General features: G+C 46.5%; 1 protein-coding gene across 1 annotated transcript in view; it reads left to right on the top strand.

Annotated features, from left to right (window-relative positions):
- Positions 1-18442, top strand: part of NTN1 (netrin 1) — a 227736-nt gene extending 209294 nt beyond the window's left edge. Inside the window, exon 6 of the mRNA XM_049766281.1 lies at positions 17463-18442. Coding sequence (XP_049622238.1) covers positions 17463-17791 — 329 coding nt within the window. The 3' untranslated portion in view covers positions 17792-18442. The remainder of the gene's footprint in view (positions 1-17462) is intronic.
- Positions 18443-21001: the final 2559 nt, after the last annotated feature.

Below are 21001 nucleotides of genomic sequence, written 5' to 3'. Positions count from 1 at the left end.
TGAAGGGCATCTTGGTTGTTTCCAGAGTCTTGCTATGGTAAATAGTGCTGCAATGAATATAGGTGTAAGGAAGGGGTTTTTGTACTGTATTTTTGTGTTCCTAGGGTATATTCCTAGGAGTGGTATAGCTGGATCATATGGGAGCTCGATTTCCAGTTTTTGAAGGTATCTCCATATCGCTTTCCATAAAGGTTGAACTAGACGGCATTCCCACCAGCAGTGGATAAGAGTTCCTTTCTCTCCACATCCCCGCCAACACTGTTTGTTCTCATTCTTTGTGATGTGTGCCATTCTCTGTGGTGTGAGGTGGTATCTCATCGTTGTTTTGATTTGCATCTCCCTGATGATTAGTGATGTGGAGCATTTTTTCATGTGTCTTTTGGCCATTTGTATTTCTTCTTTGTCAAAGTGTCTGTTCATTTCTTCTCCCCATTTTTTGATGGGATTAGATGTTTTTTTCTTGTAAAGTTCTGTCAGTGCCTTGTATATTTTGGAGATTAGCCCCTTATCTGATGGGTATTGGGTGAATAGTTTCTCCCACTCAGTGGGTGGCTCTTGTATCCTGGGCACTATTTCCTTTGAGGTGCAGAAACTTCTCAGCTTAATATATTCCCATCTGTTAATCTCTGCTTTCACTTGCTTGGAGAGTGCAGTTTCCTCCTTGAAGATGCCTGTAATGTCCTGGAGTGTCTTGCCTATGTGCTGTTCTATATATCTTATGGTTTTGGGGCTGATATCGAGGTCTTTAATCCATTTGGATTTCACCTTCGTGCATGATGATAGCTGGGGGTCTACGTTCAATTTTTTGCAAGCGGCTATCCAATTGTGCCAACACCACTTGTTGAAGAGGCTTTCCCTGCTCCATTTAGGGTTTCCTGCTCCTTTATCGAAAATTAGGTGGTTGTATGTCTGGGGAACATTTTCTGAGTATTCAAGTCTATTCCACTGGTCTGAGGGCCTGTCCTTATTCCAATACCATGCTGTTTTGATAACTATTGCTTTGTAGTACAGTTTAAAGTTGGGGAAAGTAATTCCTCCCATATTCTTTTTCCCAATGATTGCTTTAGCTATTCGAGGGTGTTTATTGTTCCAAATGAATTTCAAAAGTGCCTGATCCACTTCTTTGAAGAATGTCATGGGTATCTTTAGAGGGATAGCATTAAATCTGTATAATGCCTTGGGGAGTATTGCCATTTTGATGATGTTAATCCTGCCAATCCACGAGCAGGGTATGCGTTTCCATTTCCGCGTGTCCTCTCTTATTTCTTGGAGCAGAGTTTTATAGTTTTCTTTGTATAGGTCCTTCACATATTTAGTCAAGTTGATTCCAAGATATTTGAGTTTGTGTGGCACTATTGTGAATGGGATTGTTTTCTTAATGTCCATTTCTTCCTTATTGCTATTGGTGTATAGAAAGGCCATTGATTTTTGTGTGTTAATTTTGTAGCCTGCCACCTTGCTATATGAGTCTATTGTTTCTAGAAGCTTTTTGGTGGAGTCTTTAGGGTTTTCTAAGTAGAGTATCATGTCATCTGCAAACAGTGAGAGCTTGACTTCTTCCTTTCCTATCTGAATTCCCTTGATATCTTTTTCTTGCCTAATCGCTATAGCAAGTACTTCCAGTGCTATGTTGAATAGGAGTGGTGAGAGAGGACAGCCTTGTCTTGTACCAGAATTTAGAGGGAAGGCTTTTAGTTTTTCTCCGTTGAGGATAATATTTGCCATTGGCTTGTGGTAGATGGCTTCAACTAGATTGAGAAAGGTTCCTTCCATTCCCATCTTGCTGAGAGTTTTGATCAAGAATGGGTGTTGGACCTTATCAAATGCTTTCTCTGCATCTATTGATATGATCATGTGGTTTTTATTTTTCTTGTTATTGATGTTGTGTATGATGTTGATGGATTTACGGATGTTAAACCAGCCTTGCATTCCTGGGATGAAACCTACTTGATCATAGTGGATGATCTTCTTAATGAGGCATTGAATCCTATTTGCCAGGATTTTGTTGAAGATCTTTGCATCGGCATTCATCAGCGATATTGGTCTGTAATTTTCTTTTTTTGTAGCATCTCTGTCTGGTTTAGGTATCAAGGTGATGTTGGCTTCATAAAAGCTATTTGGAAGTGTTTCTGTTTGTTCAATTTCATGAAAGAGTCTTGCCAGGATTGGTAGTAGTTCCTCTTGGAAAGTTTGAAAGAATTCATTAGTGAATCCATCTGGGCCTGGGCTTTTGTTTTTCGGCAGACCTTTGATTACCGTTTTGATTTCATCAATGGTGATGGGGGTGTTTAGATATGCTACATCCTCTTCCTTCAACCGTGGAAGATTATAAGAGTCCAAGAATTTATCCATTTCTTCCAGGTTCTCATTTTTAGTGGCGTAGAGTTTCTCAAAGTAGTTTCTGATTACCCTTTGAATCTCTGTCATATCAGTAGTGATCTCTCCTTTTTCATTCCTAATACGAGTTATCAAGTTTCTCTCTCTCTCTCTTTCTTTGTTAGGTTTGCCAGTGGTCTATCAATCTTGTTTATTTTTTCAAAGAACCAACTTCTGCTTTCGTTGATCTTTCGGATTGTTTTTTGGGTTTCCACTTCATTGATTTCTGCTCTCAGCTTTGTTATTTCCTTCTGTCTTCCTATTTTTGGGTCCTTTTGTTGAGCACTTTCTAGTTCTATTAGCTGTGTCATTAAGCTACTCAGGTAAGCTCCTTCTTCCTTCCTGATGTGTGCTTGCAAAGCTATAAATTTTCCTCTCAGTACTGCTTTTGCTGTGTCCCATAAGTTCTGATAGTTTGTGTCTTTATTGTCATTTGTTTCCAGGAACCTTTTGATTTCCTCCTTGATTTCATCTCGGACCCACTGGTTATTGAGTATGAGGCTGTTTAACTTCCAGGTGTTAATGTTTTTCTTCTGAGTCCCTTTGGAATTCACAAATAATTTCAGAGCCTTGTGGTCAGCAAAGGTAGTCTGCAAAATTTCTATCCTCTTGATATTATGGAGATATGTTTTATGTGCCAGCATGTAGTCTATCCTGGAGAATGTCCCATGTACATTGGAGAAGAATGTGTATCCAGGTTTCTGGGGGTGGAGTGTCCTATATATATCCACTAGGCCTCTTTCTTCCATTTCTCTCCTCAGGTCTAGTATATTCTTGTTGGGTTTCAGTCTGGTTGACCTATCCAGTGTTGACAAAGCCGTGTTAAGGTCCCCCACAATTATTGTGTTGTTATTGATATTATTTTTCAGATTTGTCAACAGTTGTATTAAATATTTTGCTGGCCCCTCATTTGGTGCGTATATGTTTAGGAGAGTGAATTCTTCCTGCTCTATATACCCCTTGATTAATATAAAATGTCCATCTTTGTCCCTTACAACCTTCCTGAATTGTCCTGGAATTTAATGCCATCTTTATATCGAAATTTGGTGTCTTTTGGTTAGTCTTGTCTTAAATTAGGTCTTTCAGTTTTTCTTTTAAGACTGGTTTTGTGTCTGTAAAGTTTCTGAGCTGCTTTTTGTCAGTGAAACCATGTATTCTTCCGTCAAACTGGAAAGTGAGTTTTGCTGGGTATAGTATTCTGGGTGAAGCATTCATTTCATTCAGTCTTGTCACAATATCCCACCACTGCTTTCTGGCATTGAGTGTTTCTGGTGACAGGTCTGCTGTAAATCTCAAGGATGCTTGCTTGAGTGTAATTTCCCCTTTTGATCTTGCTGTTTTCAGAATTCTGTCTCTATCTGTGGGATTTGTCATTGTGACTAGGATGTGTCTTGGGGTGGTTTTTCTGGGGTCTCTTTTGGTTGGTACTCTTCGAGCATGCAGGATTTGATCACCTATATTCTTTAGCTCTGGAAGTTTCTCTTTAATGATGTTCTTGACCATTGATTCTTCCTGGGAATTTTCTTCCTGGGTCTCTGGGACGCCAATGATTCTTAAGTTGTTTCTGTTGATCTTATCATAGACTTCTATTTTCGTCTGTTCCCATTCTTTGACTAATTTTGCTCATTTGCTTTAAGTTTTTTGTCCAATCTCTCCTGCTGTATGGAATTGTTATGTATCTCATCTTCCACAGCACCAAGTCTATTCTCAGCTTCTGATACCCTGTCCCAGAGCTTATCCATTTTGTCATTCACTTCGTTTACTGACTTTTTCAGTCCTGTTAGTTGACATGTTATTTCAGTTTGGAGTTTTGTCATTTCTGCCTTCATATTTTCTTGGTTCTTATTAGTGTTCTGTTCAACTCGATCCATGGTTTCTTGGAGTCTGTTGAGCACCTTCCATATTGCTAGTCTAAAGTCCTTATCTGAGAGGTTGATTAGTTGTTCAGTCATTATCTGGTCCTCAGAATTGTCATCTTCATTCTCTATGTCTGATGCTGGCCTGCGTTGTTTCCCCATTGTCACACTTGTATTGTGGGTTTTTCTACGTGTTGTGGTGGTATTCATTGTCTATATGATGTAGGCAGCACACTCCTCTGGCTCCTCCCTTTCTGGATGGGCTGACTTGCCTCTAAGGGAGGGGAGTCCTCCGTGGATGAAGCCTCACACTGGGTCAAATCTTAGGCCCGAGCATGCAACAAAGAAGACAGTCCAGAGAGAAATGCTTGCTTCTCTGATATAGCACAGTTCTTATTGTGATTTTTCCTTCTTGTTGCAATGGTGTTCTTTTCTTAGAAGGAGCGCACGGCCGCGTAGCGAAGCGGAGCGGCCGTGCTCTGATGGAGCCTCTTTTGCCCCACTCCCAAGAGTTTCACACAAGAGGACAGTAGACAGATATTTACAGTTCACACTCACAGTTGGGCCCCTCTGCGCAGGCTTAGATTCGTGTCTTTTCCCCGCCTGATGTCCCAAGCAGGGAATCCAGCTTCTGCAGCAGTCTGCCGGCCGGTTTTTATGTTCTGAATCCCGCCCTGGAAAAAAATCAGAAGAGACCTTATTATCCAGAACTTTTACCCCAGTCCTCCCTGATTGGAGTCAAAGATGGGACTTCAGTCTCCACAGGTCATGGATTATCTTTGACTTTGGGCTCAGCCAATGAGATGATTTACCCGCCCCTATCCCTATCTCCTGCTCTTTCCATAGCCACTGGGCCTACTATGGCACTATACCTACTTTGCCACTATGGCAAAATGGGGTGAGGAAATCCCCCCACTCGAGCTCCTGCCCTCAGGTGCATGGTCCAGTTGTCCACATTTATGCTGGTAAAAAGACTCAAAGGGTAACAGATAAAGGAAAGAAATACAATGCCTCCACAGGTAGTGCTGAGATCTAGAGCTATTCTACTCTCAGTCTTGCTTTTTATTTTTAATGACAATTATTTGCTTTGGAGATGACTCCTGATGGCACTTTGTCACTCTCTGTGGTGTTCAGGGGACCTTATGGAGCCACCTGTGCTCAGCCGATTGAACTCTCTCTTCCCTTTCGGTACCATGAGTTTTTATGTCATATTAACAGACCTCCATGGCCTGTTTTCCTGGGGCTGATATTATCACCTCCTTCCCAATTCCCAAAGACCTCTGGGGGTTTTATTCTCAGGGACTATCCCTAGTACTCTTGAGTAAGGAAGTACCCCTAGCCTAATTCAGAATCTAGGCTATTCTTTTCGGGCAAGATAAAGAGGCTTCTGGGGAGGGTATTGCAGACCTCCCCTGCTCTCAGTAGGGTCAAGTTATAGGCTGTGGGGAATGGTTAGGGAAGCAGCTACAGGAGCAGCTGAAGACTCTGTGTCAAGTCTTGTATCCAATCAAGATCTGAGAACCTTATTTTCTGTTGAACTCAACTTTTAGTGAAGCATCTGTTGGTGGAGCCAATGGCTTCAAAATGAGGGTCTGGTGAGACGCAGGCCTGGAAGCAAACGTCAACGCAGGTAATAATCCACACAGTGAAGAGGTACAAGAACAGGTTCAGGAAACCCAGTGCTCAAGCAAGGTATTCAACCACCCAAGCTTTCTTTTCCTAAGATGGAACTCAGCTCAATGGAAGAAGACCAAAGAAGGAGCCTCTGCCTTCCTCAGACCTCTGCTTTTATTGACAAGAATCAGGTCCCACTCTAGGATGGGAGAAGAATAGCAAATAGGAAATAGTTCAATATCCCTTCACCAGACACAGCCTAGGGTGGAGTACAATTATTGATTAGGGTAGGATCAGTAACCCAACACCCAACCTCTGGAGTTAAGGTTAAGTTAGAAATGTCTACCCACCACTGAGGTAGAATTGGGAATGAGGAGGAGAATGAGGAGGTAGTGTGCTCGCCTGGACATGTGGGAATTCGCCTGGACATGTGGGAATTCGCCTGGACATGTGGGAATAGGTGAAACTATTAGAGCAAGCCAGGCCCTGGAGGTCCATGTGAGAGACTCAATACCCCTGCTTTCTGATGCTCCGCAGAGAGCCAGTTAGGAAACTGTTTTTTCCTTAGTGTCAAATAAAAATTAAAAAAAAATTAAAAGTCCACAAGTTGGGTGAGACCACCTTAGGCACTGTGTTTCTAACCCCTTAGACCGACAGGTCTGATGAAGCAGGATAGTGGCAGAGAAATAATGCACAGCAGTTAGAAAAGATATTCTTTGGAGTCAACTCATTCTATTCCTCACAGCCTTTCTCTGCCATGTGCTTTCACTGCCTTGTGCTGCCTAAATCATGTGTTCTCTCTCTCTCTCTCTTTCTCTCTCTCTCTCTTTCTCTCTCTCTCTCTCTCTCTCTCAGAACCAGAATTAGAGTCCCACCCTGGGGAATGTCCCTGTAATCCAGGTGGGCTTTTACATACCAACAGAAGAGGTTGGAGAACCAAGATGGGGGAAGGGTTACACATTAGAACCTGGCGTTTGCTAGTGAAGATCAGGCCCCAGACCTTCATCCTCCTTCATGGCTCACTTGGGAGAGTCTGAGCACTTGGAGAATACAGATTTGAACACAGACCTGCCAGTAGTCAGTGGCCATGGCCTGAAAGTCAAAGACAGAGAGAGGGTGGATATAAGGAATGACCTGGGGGTTGGCTCTGGGAAGCTGAGTCTGCTCTGTGTGTGGTGGGGCTGGGCACCAAGTAGAACAAGAAAGAATTGGGTACAATTCCACAACATTTTCCTTTCCACAAAACCCTTTGAGAGGTACAGTGGCCCTTCCATTCCCTTGGGGAATGGGGCCATGGAACACAAATTCCTTTTTGTCTTCCTATTTTCCCTTGGAAGAGGTCTCCAGCCTCAACCTGGTTCTCTTGTCTTATGGAGATAAGTTCAGGGGCATTTGATGTTTTTTTAATGAGACATGGCTATTAGGAACCACTCCAGACCCCACCCTCCTAGTAACTGGGCTCAATGCTAATGCCAGTCATATGCCCTATAGGGGAATCTCCTTGATCTTGCAAATGGCTTGTAAAAGTGCTTGAACCATCTTGTTTCACCCCACAAATGGAGGGGGAAATAATGGAGGGTACCAAGACCAAACAGTCATATGAATATTAAGTATAAATTAAAAAATGATCAAACTTAAACACCAAAGCCAAAGCCAATGACAGCAGAATGGATACCCAATTTACAACATACTAGACACAGAGAGGACCACTTATACTAGCAACCTGGGGGGTAAGAAAAGGGGGATATGAGATGCATGCTGGGAACAGGGGTGGAGGGAGGACAACATTGGTGGTGGGAATGCCCCTGATTCGATATCACTATGTGCCTAAAATATTACTGTGAAAGATATGTAATCCACTTTGATTAAATTTAAAAAAATGCAGAAAACAAAAAGTGCTATGAAAAGCATCCTGGGTTGTTGAGTGGGCAATTTTTTGTAAGTATCAAGCATATTACAACTTACACATTTCAAGCATATTACAAATTCCAGACAGTTTCTCAGGAAACCCTCTTCCTGAGGGACCCTTTGTTCAGTTGACCAATGTGTGTCTGTGTGAGCAAATGTATGTGTTCAGAGTGTTATGAGAGCATGTGCATGTAAGCTTGTGAATGAGCACATTTTTGCAAAGGTATATATGTATATATGCCATCGCAATGAGGTGATGGGTAGCTCCAGGAGGCAAAAAAAGCACTCCTGCTAGATCTGGCAGCTCTAGAGAGTGTTATCCATATGGCTAAATCCAGAACCCATAGTTGAGTCATCTTATAGAAAAAATTTGTTGGACCATTTGACGGCAGCCTAGCAAAGGTCTCAGGGCAGTCTTGCAGGCCTCTCCTAGACTTTCCTGTATTCCAGTTCTCTGCCAAAACCCTCTTTCCAGGCATCCAGCCCAGTCCTCAATGACCGCTCAAGTCAGCATAGTCGTGGTCCCCCACCCACCCTGCTTGGCCTCCCTCTCTTCTTCCCCTTCTTTCTTCTTTCTCCTTCGAGGGTTTCACTGTGGTCCTCACTTCCTCTTCATATTTGAAACTCTCCATCTGATACAGGTGCTGTGCATAGGTACCACACACAGCCTTGTCTGCATGCCAGCCACATACCACTCACACATACCTGTATATACATATGCAGACATGTTCAAAGTACTACTTACATCTTAAGAAGTCCTAGCATCTCACACCTGACTTTCCCTGGCTCCGGTTCTATATAAGTAATGACAATGTTCCTTCTCTTGGGCTGACTGTTGAGCTTACAGATATGGAGACAACCCAGGATTGATCCACACAGAACAGACACACATGACTACATAGAAAGTGGATCTGTGGTTGGGTCTGGCCTACGAAGAAATAAACAGTATATGTCACATCTTGCAGAAGAGAAAGGGCGGGAGAATTTTTGGAGGAATGAAATAAAAGCAGGTTAGGGACAAAGGAGGAGAAGCATCCAGAAGTCTTAGGGTGCTGAGGATGAGGACCAGAGAAGATGAGATAAAGTTGGTTGTGTCTCTGCAGCCAGCCAGGTTTTATACAGAAATCACTCTGACCCATCAAGAACCATTCCTACTCATCTTGATACCAGGCACCTCTGGGGGCATGGGTGCCGCTGCCTGCTTCTTCTCTTCTCTTTGAAATTTAGAAGTGGGGGAGACAGTTCATATTCTGAAAGGTGAGATCATCTCACTTTTGCCAATACTTGGAAAAAGTATTCATTCCCAGAAATGTTTATTATTCACCCCTTTTGTTGAAAGACATCTTGGCATCACCTGATGGAAAGTCAAAATGCTTTTCACGGGATGATTTTTCTACGGTGTAGACAAGGTTTATTTCAGAAGGTCAAATGCAGGGGGAACGTATGATATTGGTAGGGAGGAGCTGTATATGTACTCTCAAAGGCTGTCAGCAGATGGGGACCTGGGCGCCTCACAGGAATCCAGATGTTCATTGACATAGACCTGTGTTCCCTGGCCCTTGTGGGACAGTACAGAATGAGAGAAGAAACTCTCACTCATAACTAACCTCTTTCCTGCTGGACCCTACATGTTCTCACCGAATCCTCATGAATGCACGAGGGAAGGGTCTATTGATGGAAAGAGAAATCTCCAGGAGGAATCACATGCTTAAGACCAGGCTTACATAAAGACCTGAAAACTTTCTCCCTGGGCTAACACAGAGAGACAAGTCCTTAGAAGACACACTTCTTCATGCCTCAAGAGCCAAGGACATATTTGTGGACATGATGGACGCAGTGGTGTTGGTATGAACTTGGGTTGGCATAGCCGTCCTATCACCAGGCTTGATTGAATGGATGTGGAACTAGGAGGAATAGCACATGGGCCTCAGCCCTTGTAGTGCCATAGATGTTCAGATAGAAACCAGAGTTTCTGGAGCAGTGTGGGGAATCTCAGAACTCTCAAGATTGGTGGGGGGCCCTCAGTGAAGACAACCTTTCCCCATTCTTCACACCCTAGCTCCCAATCAGGATCTGTTCCCTTAAACTTGCATACATGGCTTCTACACCTACAATGACCTAAGGCTTAGAAACTTGTGGCCAGGAGTTGTTGGATTAATATAAAATATAGAGTCCTAGTGTGGGGATGAGGCCTTTCTTGCATGGCACCTGTAGCCCTTAGGCTGGAGGGTCTGAAGGTTGCAGCATAATGGTGGAGAGATTCACAGTCAGATGAAATTTCAGGAGATAGCCAGCTTTACTACATGGCCCTAACTGCCATATGCATTTCTCCACATGGCTTCCAAGCTAAGATTTTCATGCAGCCTCTTTCAACTGCCCTTCATGATGCCTTGCTCCTTTGTCTCTCTCCCTTCCTGCTCTTTCACATCTTTCTCTCCCCACAGAAAACATCTTTATTCTTAACCACAGACCCCTCCCAGCTGTGGCTGGGTCTGACCGTTCAGGTGATATTAGCATGTGGAATTGGGAAAGGGATAACAACAGGTACTGATTGATGTTAGGTAAGCACTCTAGGGACTATTCCCCAATGGGAGGGCCTCTTTGGGGAGTCAGGTCATTGATTAGCCCTCACCTTTCATCCTTTGAGCATTAGTTTCACTCCTGGAACTTTTTGATGACTGGACAGTAACACATGGTTTCAGAGGCTCAGACTCCCTTCTCAGGGTGGGGGATAGATCATTGGTCTTCAAGGGATCCTCCTTTTACCCCAGCCAGATGTGCCCCCCTACCCACAAGTGTTAGCTACATATGGAAGCCAGATGTAGAAGTGGTTTCAAATGAGTTAGTGTGAAATCACAGAATGTGGGTGACCATTAGATTGGGCAGGAAGGACCAGGGAGTCCCTGATGTTAACTCAACAGAAAAGGCCCTGGAGTTGCCACACAATATTGAAGGCTTCTGGCTGAGGGTGGGTGGGTAACTTTAGTTTCTAGGCACAGTGACTGCTTACCCCAACAGAAAGGACAAAGAGTCTGGCCTCCCATCTCTGGCCCTCCAAGCCAACTGAAGAGCAGGAACCACCAAAGAGGCCATCCTTGGGGTTCTGGGCATTCCTGGCCTTCATCCTTTCATCCCTAGAGTTTCTTCCTGTCTGATATTTTTTAATTCAACTTGATACATTTGTCTATCCTCTTATGGAACATCCTCCCTTTTTTAAAACTGACTTTGGGGCCACATCTGGTGGTTACTTCTCATTCTGCACAGAAATCACTCCTGGCTGACTCAGAGTATACCAGGGGTTGAATCCAGGTTGGCTACATGCAAGGCAGACATCTATTTGCTGTATTATCTCTCCAGCCACTAGAGTATTCCCTATTTTTAAGTGACTATGACTAACACAGTCCCCTGAAGACTGGTTCCCAAGGCTGTGACTTTACCCAGATGGGTTTGGAGGCTTTGGTCTGACTTTTGTGCCTTGGTTACCATTCTATAATTCCATGGACTGGCCCTTCTTCAGGACTTCTTGTGTAGACATTCTTAAATTACAAACAGACAGACAGACAGACACACACACAACTTTCTTGTGTGTGAAGAAACTTGCTAGTAAGATGTGAATAGGCTTTTTAATGAGATGGAGCCTTTTGTAGAAGGTAAAATGTGGTAAGGGCAACCACAAGCACTCTATGCCCTAATATTTCTTTTTTTTTTAAATAATTTTTATTTTGACCAAAGTGGATTACAAATCATTTAGAGTAAAATTTTAAGTACATAATGACATTGAATCAAGGCATGCCCTAATATTTCTATGGTGCTTTGTGGCGGAGTCTGGAAAAATTTGTAGGGTGAAGAGATATGAAAGCTAAGACCATATCATGGGAGACTGACTCTCTCAACCTTCCTCCCTCAGAGAATGGGGTCCCATGCATATTGTGGGCACCTGTCTTGGGCCATTCACTCCTCAATCTTCCTAGCTGGGTAGTCCTCAGTGGCACAGCATACAGGTCTCACTTTCATCATTACTCCTGGGGGTGAGGCAGTTTAGGTTTGAGAGACTGGAAGGTGGCACATCTTGTGAAGCTGTGAAGAGCTGTCTATGGAAGAAGTCTTGGCCATCCTCCAAGGTGATATCTGGCAGTATTGGAGTAAATGTCGGGCATGGTACATTCACCAGGGTTGGATGGGCTAAGCTGTGGGCTCCTGACAGGATAAGAATGCAGTATGAGGCTTTCCTCTGGTAGTAGAGTTCTTCCCTCTTCCCTTGGTCTCTTTTTTTTTTTTTTATTTCCAGAAAAATCCAGGTCTCCCTCCTGCCTGAGCCTTTGGCAAAGTGCTGTAGCAGCTTCCCAAGATCCCCTAGATTTTGAGCTGGAGATGTAAGGAGAGGGAAGGCCATCCCATTCACCAGGCAGTGGAATTGATGACTTTATCTAGGCTTCACTCTCTGCTTCCCATCTCTCAGTGTCTCTTTATTCAGGATTCCCAGGCAATCAGCCTACTCCAGACACCCTGATCCCTTTCCCCTCCTAAGCTTTAAGTTCTGGGGCCTGAGAGGTGGCGCTAGAGGTAAGGTGTCTGCCTTGCAAGGGCTAGCATAGATAGGATGGATCGCGGTTCGATTCCCCGGCATCCCATATGGTCCCCCCAAGCCAGGAGAGATTTCTGAGTGCATAGCCAGGAGTAACCCCTGAGCCTCAAATGGGTGTGGCCCAAAAATAAAAAAAATATTTAAGTTATGGCACCTGAAGACAGCTAGCTTTCACCTAGCTATGGTTCTTGTAGAGAAAGAATGGCACCAATACTGCTTTAGTTGAGCTAATAAGAGAAATCCTTTGCCCAGTCCTAAGTGGAGTATCTCTCCTCTACCTTACTCAAGGCCTGGGGCAGTATTTGGCGGGATCAGTATGGAAACCCCAAGATGCCTCAGTTTTTCAGATGGTGTCTGTGGTAGGGGGCTGGGACTGGCTTGAGTGAGCTTCTAACCCTGAACCTCATTTAAAGAGAACTGGGCTTAGGTAATTCTGACAACTCTCCTCGGGTATGCTTACTTGCGTGGCCCCACTTGTTTGCTCTCAACTCTCCCTTGGCAGCAGCCTTGCTTCCCTATGAAAAGACTTGGCTCTGCTCTCCAGTTCCTTACCTTCACAAGGGTCTGGGGACCATGTGGTCAGAGGTGCATTTTATGAAAGCAACTGCAACCCTTGACACACTTTTGGTGGCAGGAGATTTATGGGGTTCTGTGATCTTAATGGCTTATATGTCCTACTTACTGCTATTTGTCCTCCTCGCTATCTCTGAGGCACATGGGTGACAAACCTTTCTGAGCTGGTCTGGCCCAGCAGAAAAGTGTGGTTGGATCTAGGGAGGTCAGAGGCCGACCACCCAAGTCTCTCAGCGTCCATTATGGGGCAGAGCCTAGTCCCCCAAACCCCGGCAGGTCATAAATCCAAGAGGGCATAAAGACTACCTGCAGAAAAGGCCCTGCAGTCAGGCTTACTGGGAGTAGAGGCCAGCCCAGAGTAAGCATGTTATTTGTCTCATGCTGAGCAGCAGAGGGATAAGAAGCAAGCAGGTTCTGAGAATTTGTCTTCGGTAGGAGCTCTGATCATAGCAGGATCCCTTCAACCTACAAGCCAGCACCAGAGAGCATCTCTTATTCAGTGATGGCAGTGCCAGTCCTAGGGTCCATAGCTGGTGCCACGAAGGGAGGGCTTTGAATAAAAAAGGACTCTGGACAGAGAACAGACCCACCATGAGGCCATCTCTGTGAAGTAGTTCAAGCACTGGCACTTCCTAAATTTTCAGTCACCAGATTATTTCCTAGCATCGAAAACTTAGTTTGAGGCTTCCAAGAAGCATGGACAGCAGCCTACTCCAAGGGAAGGAGCTGGGATATGGCAGATAGTGACTGAGAGGGCGTTCAGTAGAAGCCCTGGTACCTACCCTGCATGGACCTACCTCCTAGTCTTCTGCATTTAGCTGGCACCAGCTGACAAGTTAGTTGTTCATGCTGATTTGGCCCTCAGACCTTTTCTTGCTGCAGAAGTCATGGGCAGCCCTCCAGAGTTGCAGGCTTCTGTCAGTGAGAGTGGCAGGGGTGGGTTCTAGGGGCCTTGGTCTGCTTGCTTAGAAAACTCTTTGGCATCTTTCTGGGAAGCTAGAAATTGGCTTCTGATTTGGGGACGGGGGGCAGGCTGAAGGCTACTGGTTCATTTTGCTTAATGCTTAGAAAAAAGAGAAGTTCTGCAGCCCAAGACCCTCTGTGGCATGGAGCCCAAGAAATCCTCCCCTAGCTCTTCCTTTGAAGCTTGCTGGAGACCCCTGGGTGTTACAGTTCAGTCGGGCTAAGTCATCCATCCATCCTTGTTCACCAGGAAATTATCATTCTCCACTGCTGAAATTCCTGAACTCTCAGTTTTCCATAGGATAGCCCTGAGATGAAGCTACTTGTTCAGAGACAGGCCAATGGGGCAGAATCTGGGAATAAGGGGGTCTACCCTGCTGGCTTCTGCTTGCCACCTTTGCTTTAGTCAACCAGTCTGGTTGGTGCTAGGACCTTCTTTCTTCATGCAGGCCAAGAGACTCGGCCTACCTTTCCCTGCCTGCTCTGAAACCATGGTCTTCCTCTTTGAGGTTTCCTTTCACTTATGAAAGCTGCTTGGGGGATCCCTGCCTGTGCCTACATTCCAGCCCGATGAGGTCAGTTTAAGACATCAGTGCAAGGGGGCTGGAGCTCAGGTTCCCAAAGCCGATTGGTTCAGAATGAATGTGTCAAGGGCCTGTTGTGGTTCTCTCATATGTGCAGAATTACCCATGGCCACTATGTTTAGCCCCTGTCTAGGTGATGCCTGGGCCCCCAGGAACCCCAGTTATTCCTGTCTGTCTGCCAGCACGGACCTCTGAGGCGGTAACAGCCAGACAACATGCTGCATTCGTGTGCTCTGAGAGCATAGACCAGATCTGTCGGAGGTCGCCATTTCAGTGCCCGTGAATATTTTCAGATGTGAGGACTTGGCCTGTGTGCTCCATGTGCTGCTCATACTTGGTGGGCTGCGTAATATGTAGAGGCGTTGCCAAGAGCAACGGAAATGTGGATTTTTCCCCAGCATAATCACATCAATTCTACCACTACCCTCTCTGCCCCTGCCCCCAGGCTTATGCTGTCCCACTTGAGGGCCTGTGGAACAGTCCGGGAGAGTTTGGGGTGGAAGGAGGACAAGTTTGGTGTTTTCTAAACAAGGTTCCTGAATTCTCCAGGGCAGCATGGTATTAGGGTTGTGTCCAAGTTATGTCCAGGTTTGTGTCCTCAGTTGTTAAGCAGGCCTAGGCTGGCAGAGTCTTGGCCTCATCAGGGGGCTGTTTCAGATGCTCCATCTGCCTAGCTAGTGATCCAGAGAATTCCTTGAGTGGAGGTACACGAAGAAGCCCAAACTCTAGGGAGTAAAAGTGGCCTTGGGGATCTGGAGGGCAGTTCAAAGTCTGGTTTTATTCTGCATGGCTCCTCAGCAGAGGAGGAAAAAAAAAAATCTCATCTGACCCGAGATAAACCTGTATCCAGACTCCCTAAATCCATTGTTGGGGTGGTGATAAGCAAGTCGTAAGACTTGGAAGTGGGGTGTTAAACAATAGAAGTATGTTGTCTCGTGGGTCTAAATATTGAAAGTTCAACATTTAAGTCAGCAGAGCTGGTTTCTGAGCCCTCTCATTGGCTTGTAGATGGTTATTATCTATGTGCGTACACGTCTATGTCCTAATACCTCTCTGAGTCCTACCAGAGTAGGGGTGACTCCAGTAATCTCTTGTTAATCACCCCTTTAACGACCCTGTCTCCAAACTCTGTCATGTGCTGTGATACTAGTGGGGACAAAACTTTCGCATATGGATTTGGGATAATTAGAAGACTCAGCTCAGCCCATAGCTAGGCCCAGAGATGCTAAATATCTCTGATCAAAGCAGCTCTCTCCAGGGGTCTAAATCAGAGGAAACTTCTGCTATGGCTTCGCCAAACCACCTTGTGCTCTCCAGCAGGAAGGGGATTGTAAGGGACACAGTGTGGCTAGCCCAGGGCTTTGTAGTCCCAGGCTGGGAATCAGTGGTTCTGGAGGGAGGTTTATTGTGTATTCTGCTCTGTCCTGACGAGAGGAAACTGGGGCTCTGAGGGATGCCAACGATGGTTCCCCTGTTGCTAAGTGGAGGGGCACTTAGTTGCCACGACGACTTCAGGCTGCACAGTCAAACACACATGGGCTCGCCACTTCTCCTGGCCAGAGGGCCACCCTCAGAGTTCACACTCTGTGTTGGAGTCCCTTAGTGACACAAACATGGAAACCGTTTCCATAGCAGCCATTCTTGGAGCCCTCAGATGGAAGTGCAAAGTTCAGGATATCCAAGAACAACTAACATGAAAATATGGGAAAATCTGCCACTTTTCTCACCCCAGAAACATGAGTGGGATGGCATCTGGCTCTCCCTTGGATTCAGCCACTCCTTGTTTTCCTCGTCATTCCGGGCCAAGAGTGGGCACAGGTGGAAAGTAGGGAGGCCCTAGGAGGGAATGTGGCATTGTGCACCCCAGGATGCTTAAGAAGAGCCAACACGGAAGCCAGGCTAGGCTGAGTTCCTGGGTTGACCCTGTGAAGATCTGGTAACTTTAGCTACTGATGCTCCAGCCAAAGGATTCTACAATCAGTAGAGTTTGGGAAACCAAAAATGCACATAGTAAAGGTGCCAAAGGGTTGTATAGTAAGGAAAATTTTGACTTTGTACAAACCAGTATTTCATGAATAATTTAGCAAGGCTCCCTGCCCCCCCTTATTTTAAGAACAACTATTTTTTTAAAAAAAATATCTTTATTTAAACACCATGATTACAAACATGTTTGTAGTTGAGTTTTAATTATAAAAAAGAAGAACAACTCTTAAAATTCAACAGAAATATCATTTGTTAACTTTAAGTGGGGACACTAATTCTACTGAATTGATCCAAATCTACTGAATCAGAAACACCAAAAGCCATCCTGGGGCTTGACTCGGTGCAAGTTTGCTTTTCCCTGGCACTTAGGGGGAAATTGCTAGGAGAGAATTGGGAAGAAGGGAAGTTGGACCCAGTGGGTTTGAAAAGGCCATGAGGGAGGGAAGTTTATGGAGCCCCCAAATCCGGTTATTCCTTTCTGAGATTGCCAAAGACTGTATTTGGAAGTGTGTGCAGATGCTTAGCACTAGGTGATTGGGACCTTTAGAAATCTGCAGGAGGGTCATAAGAGGAAGTAACCCAAATCTCTCTTCCCCTAAACCTCTGAGGAACAGCCATTCTAGGCACATAGAGGCAGTGGAAAGATTAATTCCTATGGCTTCTTCTTCTTATCCTTTCCAGACCCTTAGAGCTGATCTCTACTGGGACAAGTTGAACAATTGGACAGGTTCAAGTGCCCCCTGTCCTCATAGGGGACCGTGGAACATTCAACCTATCCAGTCACAGAGGATAAGGTTTAGGAAACACTGCCATTGGCTCAGCTCTCTCTCTGCAGCAATTTGGGCATCAGTCTCAGCTTGGCCATCACCTACTCATTTCCTTTCCTGTCTCTGGGGCTCTGGGGCTCCTTGACATGGCCACGAAATGTTCTGGGCCCTCGAGGAGGGCAAGGACAGGCAGTGCGGCGCTAGCCCTGCAAAAAGGGACCCTGGGTAATGACCCACTTGTGCTTTCTTGCAGCGGTCCAGATCCACATCCTGAAGGCGGACAAGGCTGGGGACTGGTGGAAGTTTACCGTGAACATCATCTCTGTGTATAAGCAGGGCACGAGTCGCATCCGCCGTGGGGACCAGAGCCTTTGGATTCGCTCTCGGGACATCGCTTGCAAGTGTCCCAAAATCAAGCCCCTCAAGAAGTACCTGTTGCTGGGCCATGCGGAGGACTCACCTGACCAAAGTGGTATCGTGGCTGACAAGAGCAGCCTGGTGATCCAGTGGCGGGACACCTGGGCCCGAAGGCTGCGCAAGTTCCAGCAGAGGGAGAAGAAGGGCAAGTGCAAGAAGGCCTAGCGCCAGGCAGCTGTGGCACCCCAGGGTGGCCCGGGAGGACTGTCCCAGGTGGGGAGGGATGGGGATGGGGTCCGGGCAGCTCCCCCTGCAGCCCTACCCAGCCCCACCCTCCTCGTCACCTGCTGGGAGCAGGGCTGTGCCCACCAGGCCCTGGAGAAATGAGAATTTAGCTACCTCATGGGCTCCCTCCAGAGCAGAGACGCACCTCCTGAAGACCCGGAGGGGTCACCGTGGTGGGGGACAGGATGGGGCACCGACACATGACCCCCTAATCCCCACCCCGGCTAGTCACTGGTGATGGCGAAGGTGGCCGTGAGAACTGGGAATTCTCAAGGCTCACAGCCAGGGGCGGGTGGTGATTGAGTCTGGCCAAACCAGGACCCCAAACATGAATGACTCAAACCCTCACCTTTCCCCCTGACTCTTCTTTGGCTGTAACAACTGGGGTCCTACTGATGGTGCCTGGCAGGCCTTTTGGGGTGAGGGTGGTAGCATGCCCAATGTTCCTCCTGCAGCCTTTACTCCCCACTGCCACCTGCTGAGTTGAACCCCTTGGGTGGGGTCTTGGGTGGGTGATTATAGTCTGTGGAGCCAGAGGCGAGGAAACCTCTGTGAGTGCCTGCTCCCTACCCATTAGGAGAGTGGGGATTGGTGCAGGTTTGCCCCGTGCCAGAGGGCGGTGGGCCCAAGGACACCCTGAGAAGCCCAAGTAGGGTTGTTAATGGCTCATGCTGGAGCTGCCTGCTGGAGGAGGCATTTTGAAGCAAAACCTCCCAGAGTTTCCTTTCTGGAAACTTGGAACTAGCCCCTTTTAATGACATTTTCCAGGGGAGGGGGACTGAGCACTGACACTATTTGTATAATGACATCAATTCCCACAAGGCTCCTCCCTCCATCCACAGTGTCAACAGCTGGGAAGGGCCAGAATGGGCCAGGAATGCAGGCTGCGAAGGCAGGATCCCTGGAGAAAGGGGCTTGCCTGAGTCAGGACACAGTTTGCAGGCTCAGTGAAGTGCCAGATTGCTGGAAGCCAGGGGTAGGCAGGAGCAGGGATGGCCAAATTCTTGGAGAACAAGAAAGCTAGGACCACTTTTTGCTGCCGCTGCCTTTCTTGGTTCCCAAGGGCAAGGACCCTGTTGCCTCTCTCCCTCAACTCTCTCCCCGGCTCAACCCTAGAACTGCTCCTTACAGCTGTCCTGGTCTAACCTGGGCTACCCTCTTTTTGGAGGCCCCCGCCCCATGCCCCGTGTGGTCAGGTTTTATTTCCCAAGGCTTCCTAGAGATGCAGCCCCTAAGCAGGTAGCTTGTTCAGATGGGATCATTTGATCTCCTTGTCTTTCATTCTGGCAGCCTAGGGTCTCTGCCTTCTAGAATCTGCATTGCCAGGGTCCCATGTGCTTGTTCTGGCAAATTGAATTGGAGGCCTGGATCAGTTCGAAAGTGGGTTTCATTTTTCCCTGTTGGAGTTTGGCTCCTCAAAAGGGACTCACCAAGAAAGAAGCTGGAACTATTGTGATCTGGCTTCCTTCAACCTCAGCTTTGGCCCACAGCATGACTGCCACTGACCAAACACTTGTTCTGTGCAGGCACTTTACCCACATGATATCATCCCAGCTTGTGATAATCCTATCACACAGGGGTTTTCACCTTCTTTTACCAGTGAGAAATGCAAAGCACAGGTAGCCAAGGTCACTGGACCTTTGACAGTTCCCAGGTTCACTTGCAGGACTGGGTTGAGACTCAAGTCTTGCTTTTTGAGCGATACCCTGCCACCTGCTCCCCCTGTGCCCATAGCAGGCTGCCACTGAGACACTGACTGTTTATTACAAGGATTCTGAAGAAGAGGAGGAGGAAAGTGGGCAAAGTGTCACTTTGGAGGCAAGCCAAGAAGAGAATGAAAACTTGGGATAGGCCAGTCCAGGTTCTAGGCGCATAGGCCTTACCTCAGCTGATCTCAAACAGAGTGGAGAGAATGTTTGCCCACCTGGGGGAGTTTGGAAACGCTTTAGGAAAAACTGGCAGAGACGCCTGTGGAGATTGGTGGAAGATATAACTGCCTTCAACTCTGTTTATCTTCCCTGAATCCAGGCTTCAGGCTGAATGCAGACTGTTAAGCAGGCAGCAGTCGTCCTGAGGCCCAGAGTGATTTGCTCACACCGTTCACAACTGGAAGGCCTCTCAGCATTTTTCTGTTTGTCTCAGAGTCCTTAGAAGACACTACACTGAGGCAGGTGTTTTGTCTCTATGTCTACTAGTCTGGTTTCTTCACGGCAGCACCTTAACTCCCACTGGGTTTCTTTCTCACTGAATATCCAGTCAAGGGCTTGGACTATGGGTCTTCAAGACTCTCTCAGTCAGCCTCCCATGCAAGGAGTGCATCTTGTTTTCAATTCAGTCAGCCTACAGGCTCATTCTCCCTCATGGCTCCCCTGACTGTACAGGCCACTTCCCAGGGACCATGTCAAGTTAGCCAGGTCAATGTGAGGACACAAACTGAGACGGCCGCCATTAATGTTCTTCCCAATCTCTTGGACCCAGCCCACCACTTGTGATTTCTAGCCAGCACTTTCAGCTGTCTCACAGTCCACAGGGCAGATGTCCCATCTCTATGTACTCCAGTCGGGCTTCTTAAAGGCAGGCCCTCAACTCAATCTCTTGGACCCAACCCACCACTCCCGATCTCAGTAGCGATGACCCATCTTGGCAACACACCCCTTTGTCCTCATTCATCCCTCTCCCTAGGAGGAGGAGGTGGAAAGAATTGAGGTATTCCGGTTTGTACAGTTAGGAAGGAATGCAAATGGAACTAGGTTTTGAATTTGAAGAGTGTATTAACCAGAATTATATGTAGATGTTCAAAGAAGAACATATCAGATTAGCTATTTTGTTTGAAGATTCCTCTGTTGTCCTCTCTTACCTGCTGGGGGTGTCTGGAGACCTGGACAGTGGAGTGTCTGCCTGCTTTCCTGACATAGAGTAATGCCATAAAAATTTGGAGTGGAGGAGGCTGCCCCCCCTGGACTTGACTACAAGCTGTGGCTTCCTGAAAAAAAAAAAAAAAAAGGCAGGGGGAGAGGCAGCATTTGAAGGTTCCCGCAAATGGGTGGGATACTTGACACCTCGTGTCTAAGCCAAGGAGACTGGGAGTTTCCCAAAGGCCCCTTGTGAATTCTTGGAACTCTCTCTCCAAAGTCACAGTTGGGAATGTTA

This window comes from Suncus etruscus, chromosome 20, assembly GCF_024139225.1.
Source record: "Suncus etruscus isolate mSunEtr1 chromosome 20, mSunEtr1.pri.cur, whole genome shotgun sequence".
Lineage (NCBI taxonomy): Eukaryota > Metazoa > Chordata > Mammalia > Eulipotyphla > Soricidae > Suncus > Suncus etruscus.
The sequence above is the reverse complement of the archived record's forward strand: the minus strand, read 5'-3'. Positions and strand labels throughout refer to the sequence as shown.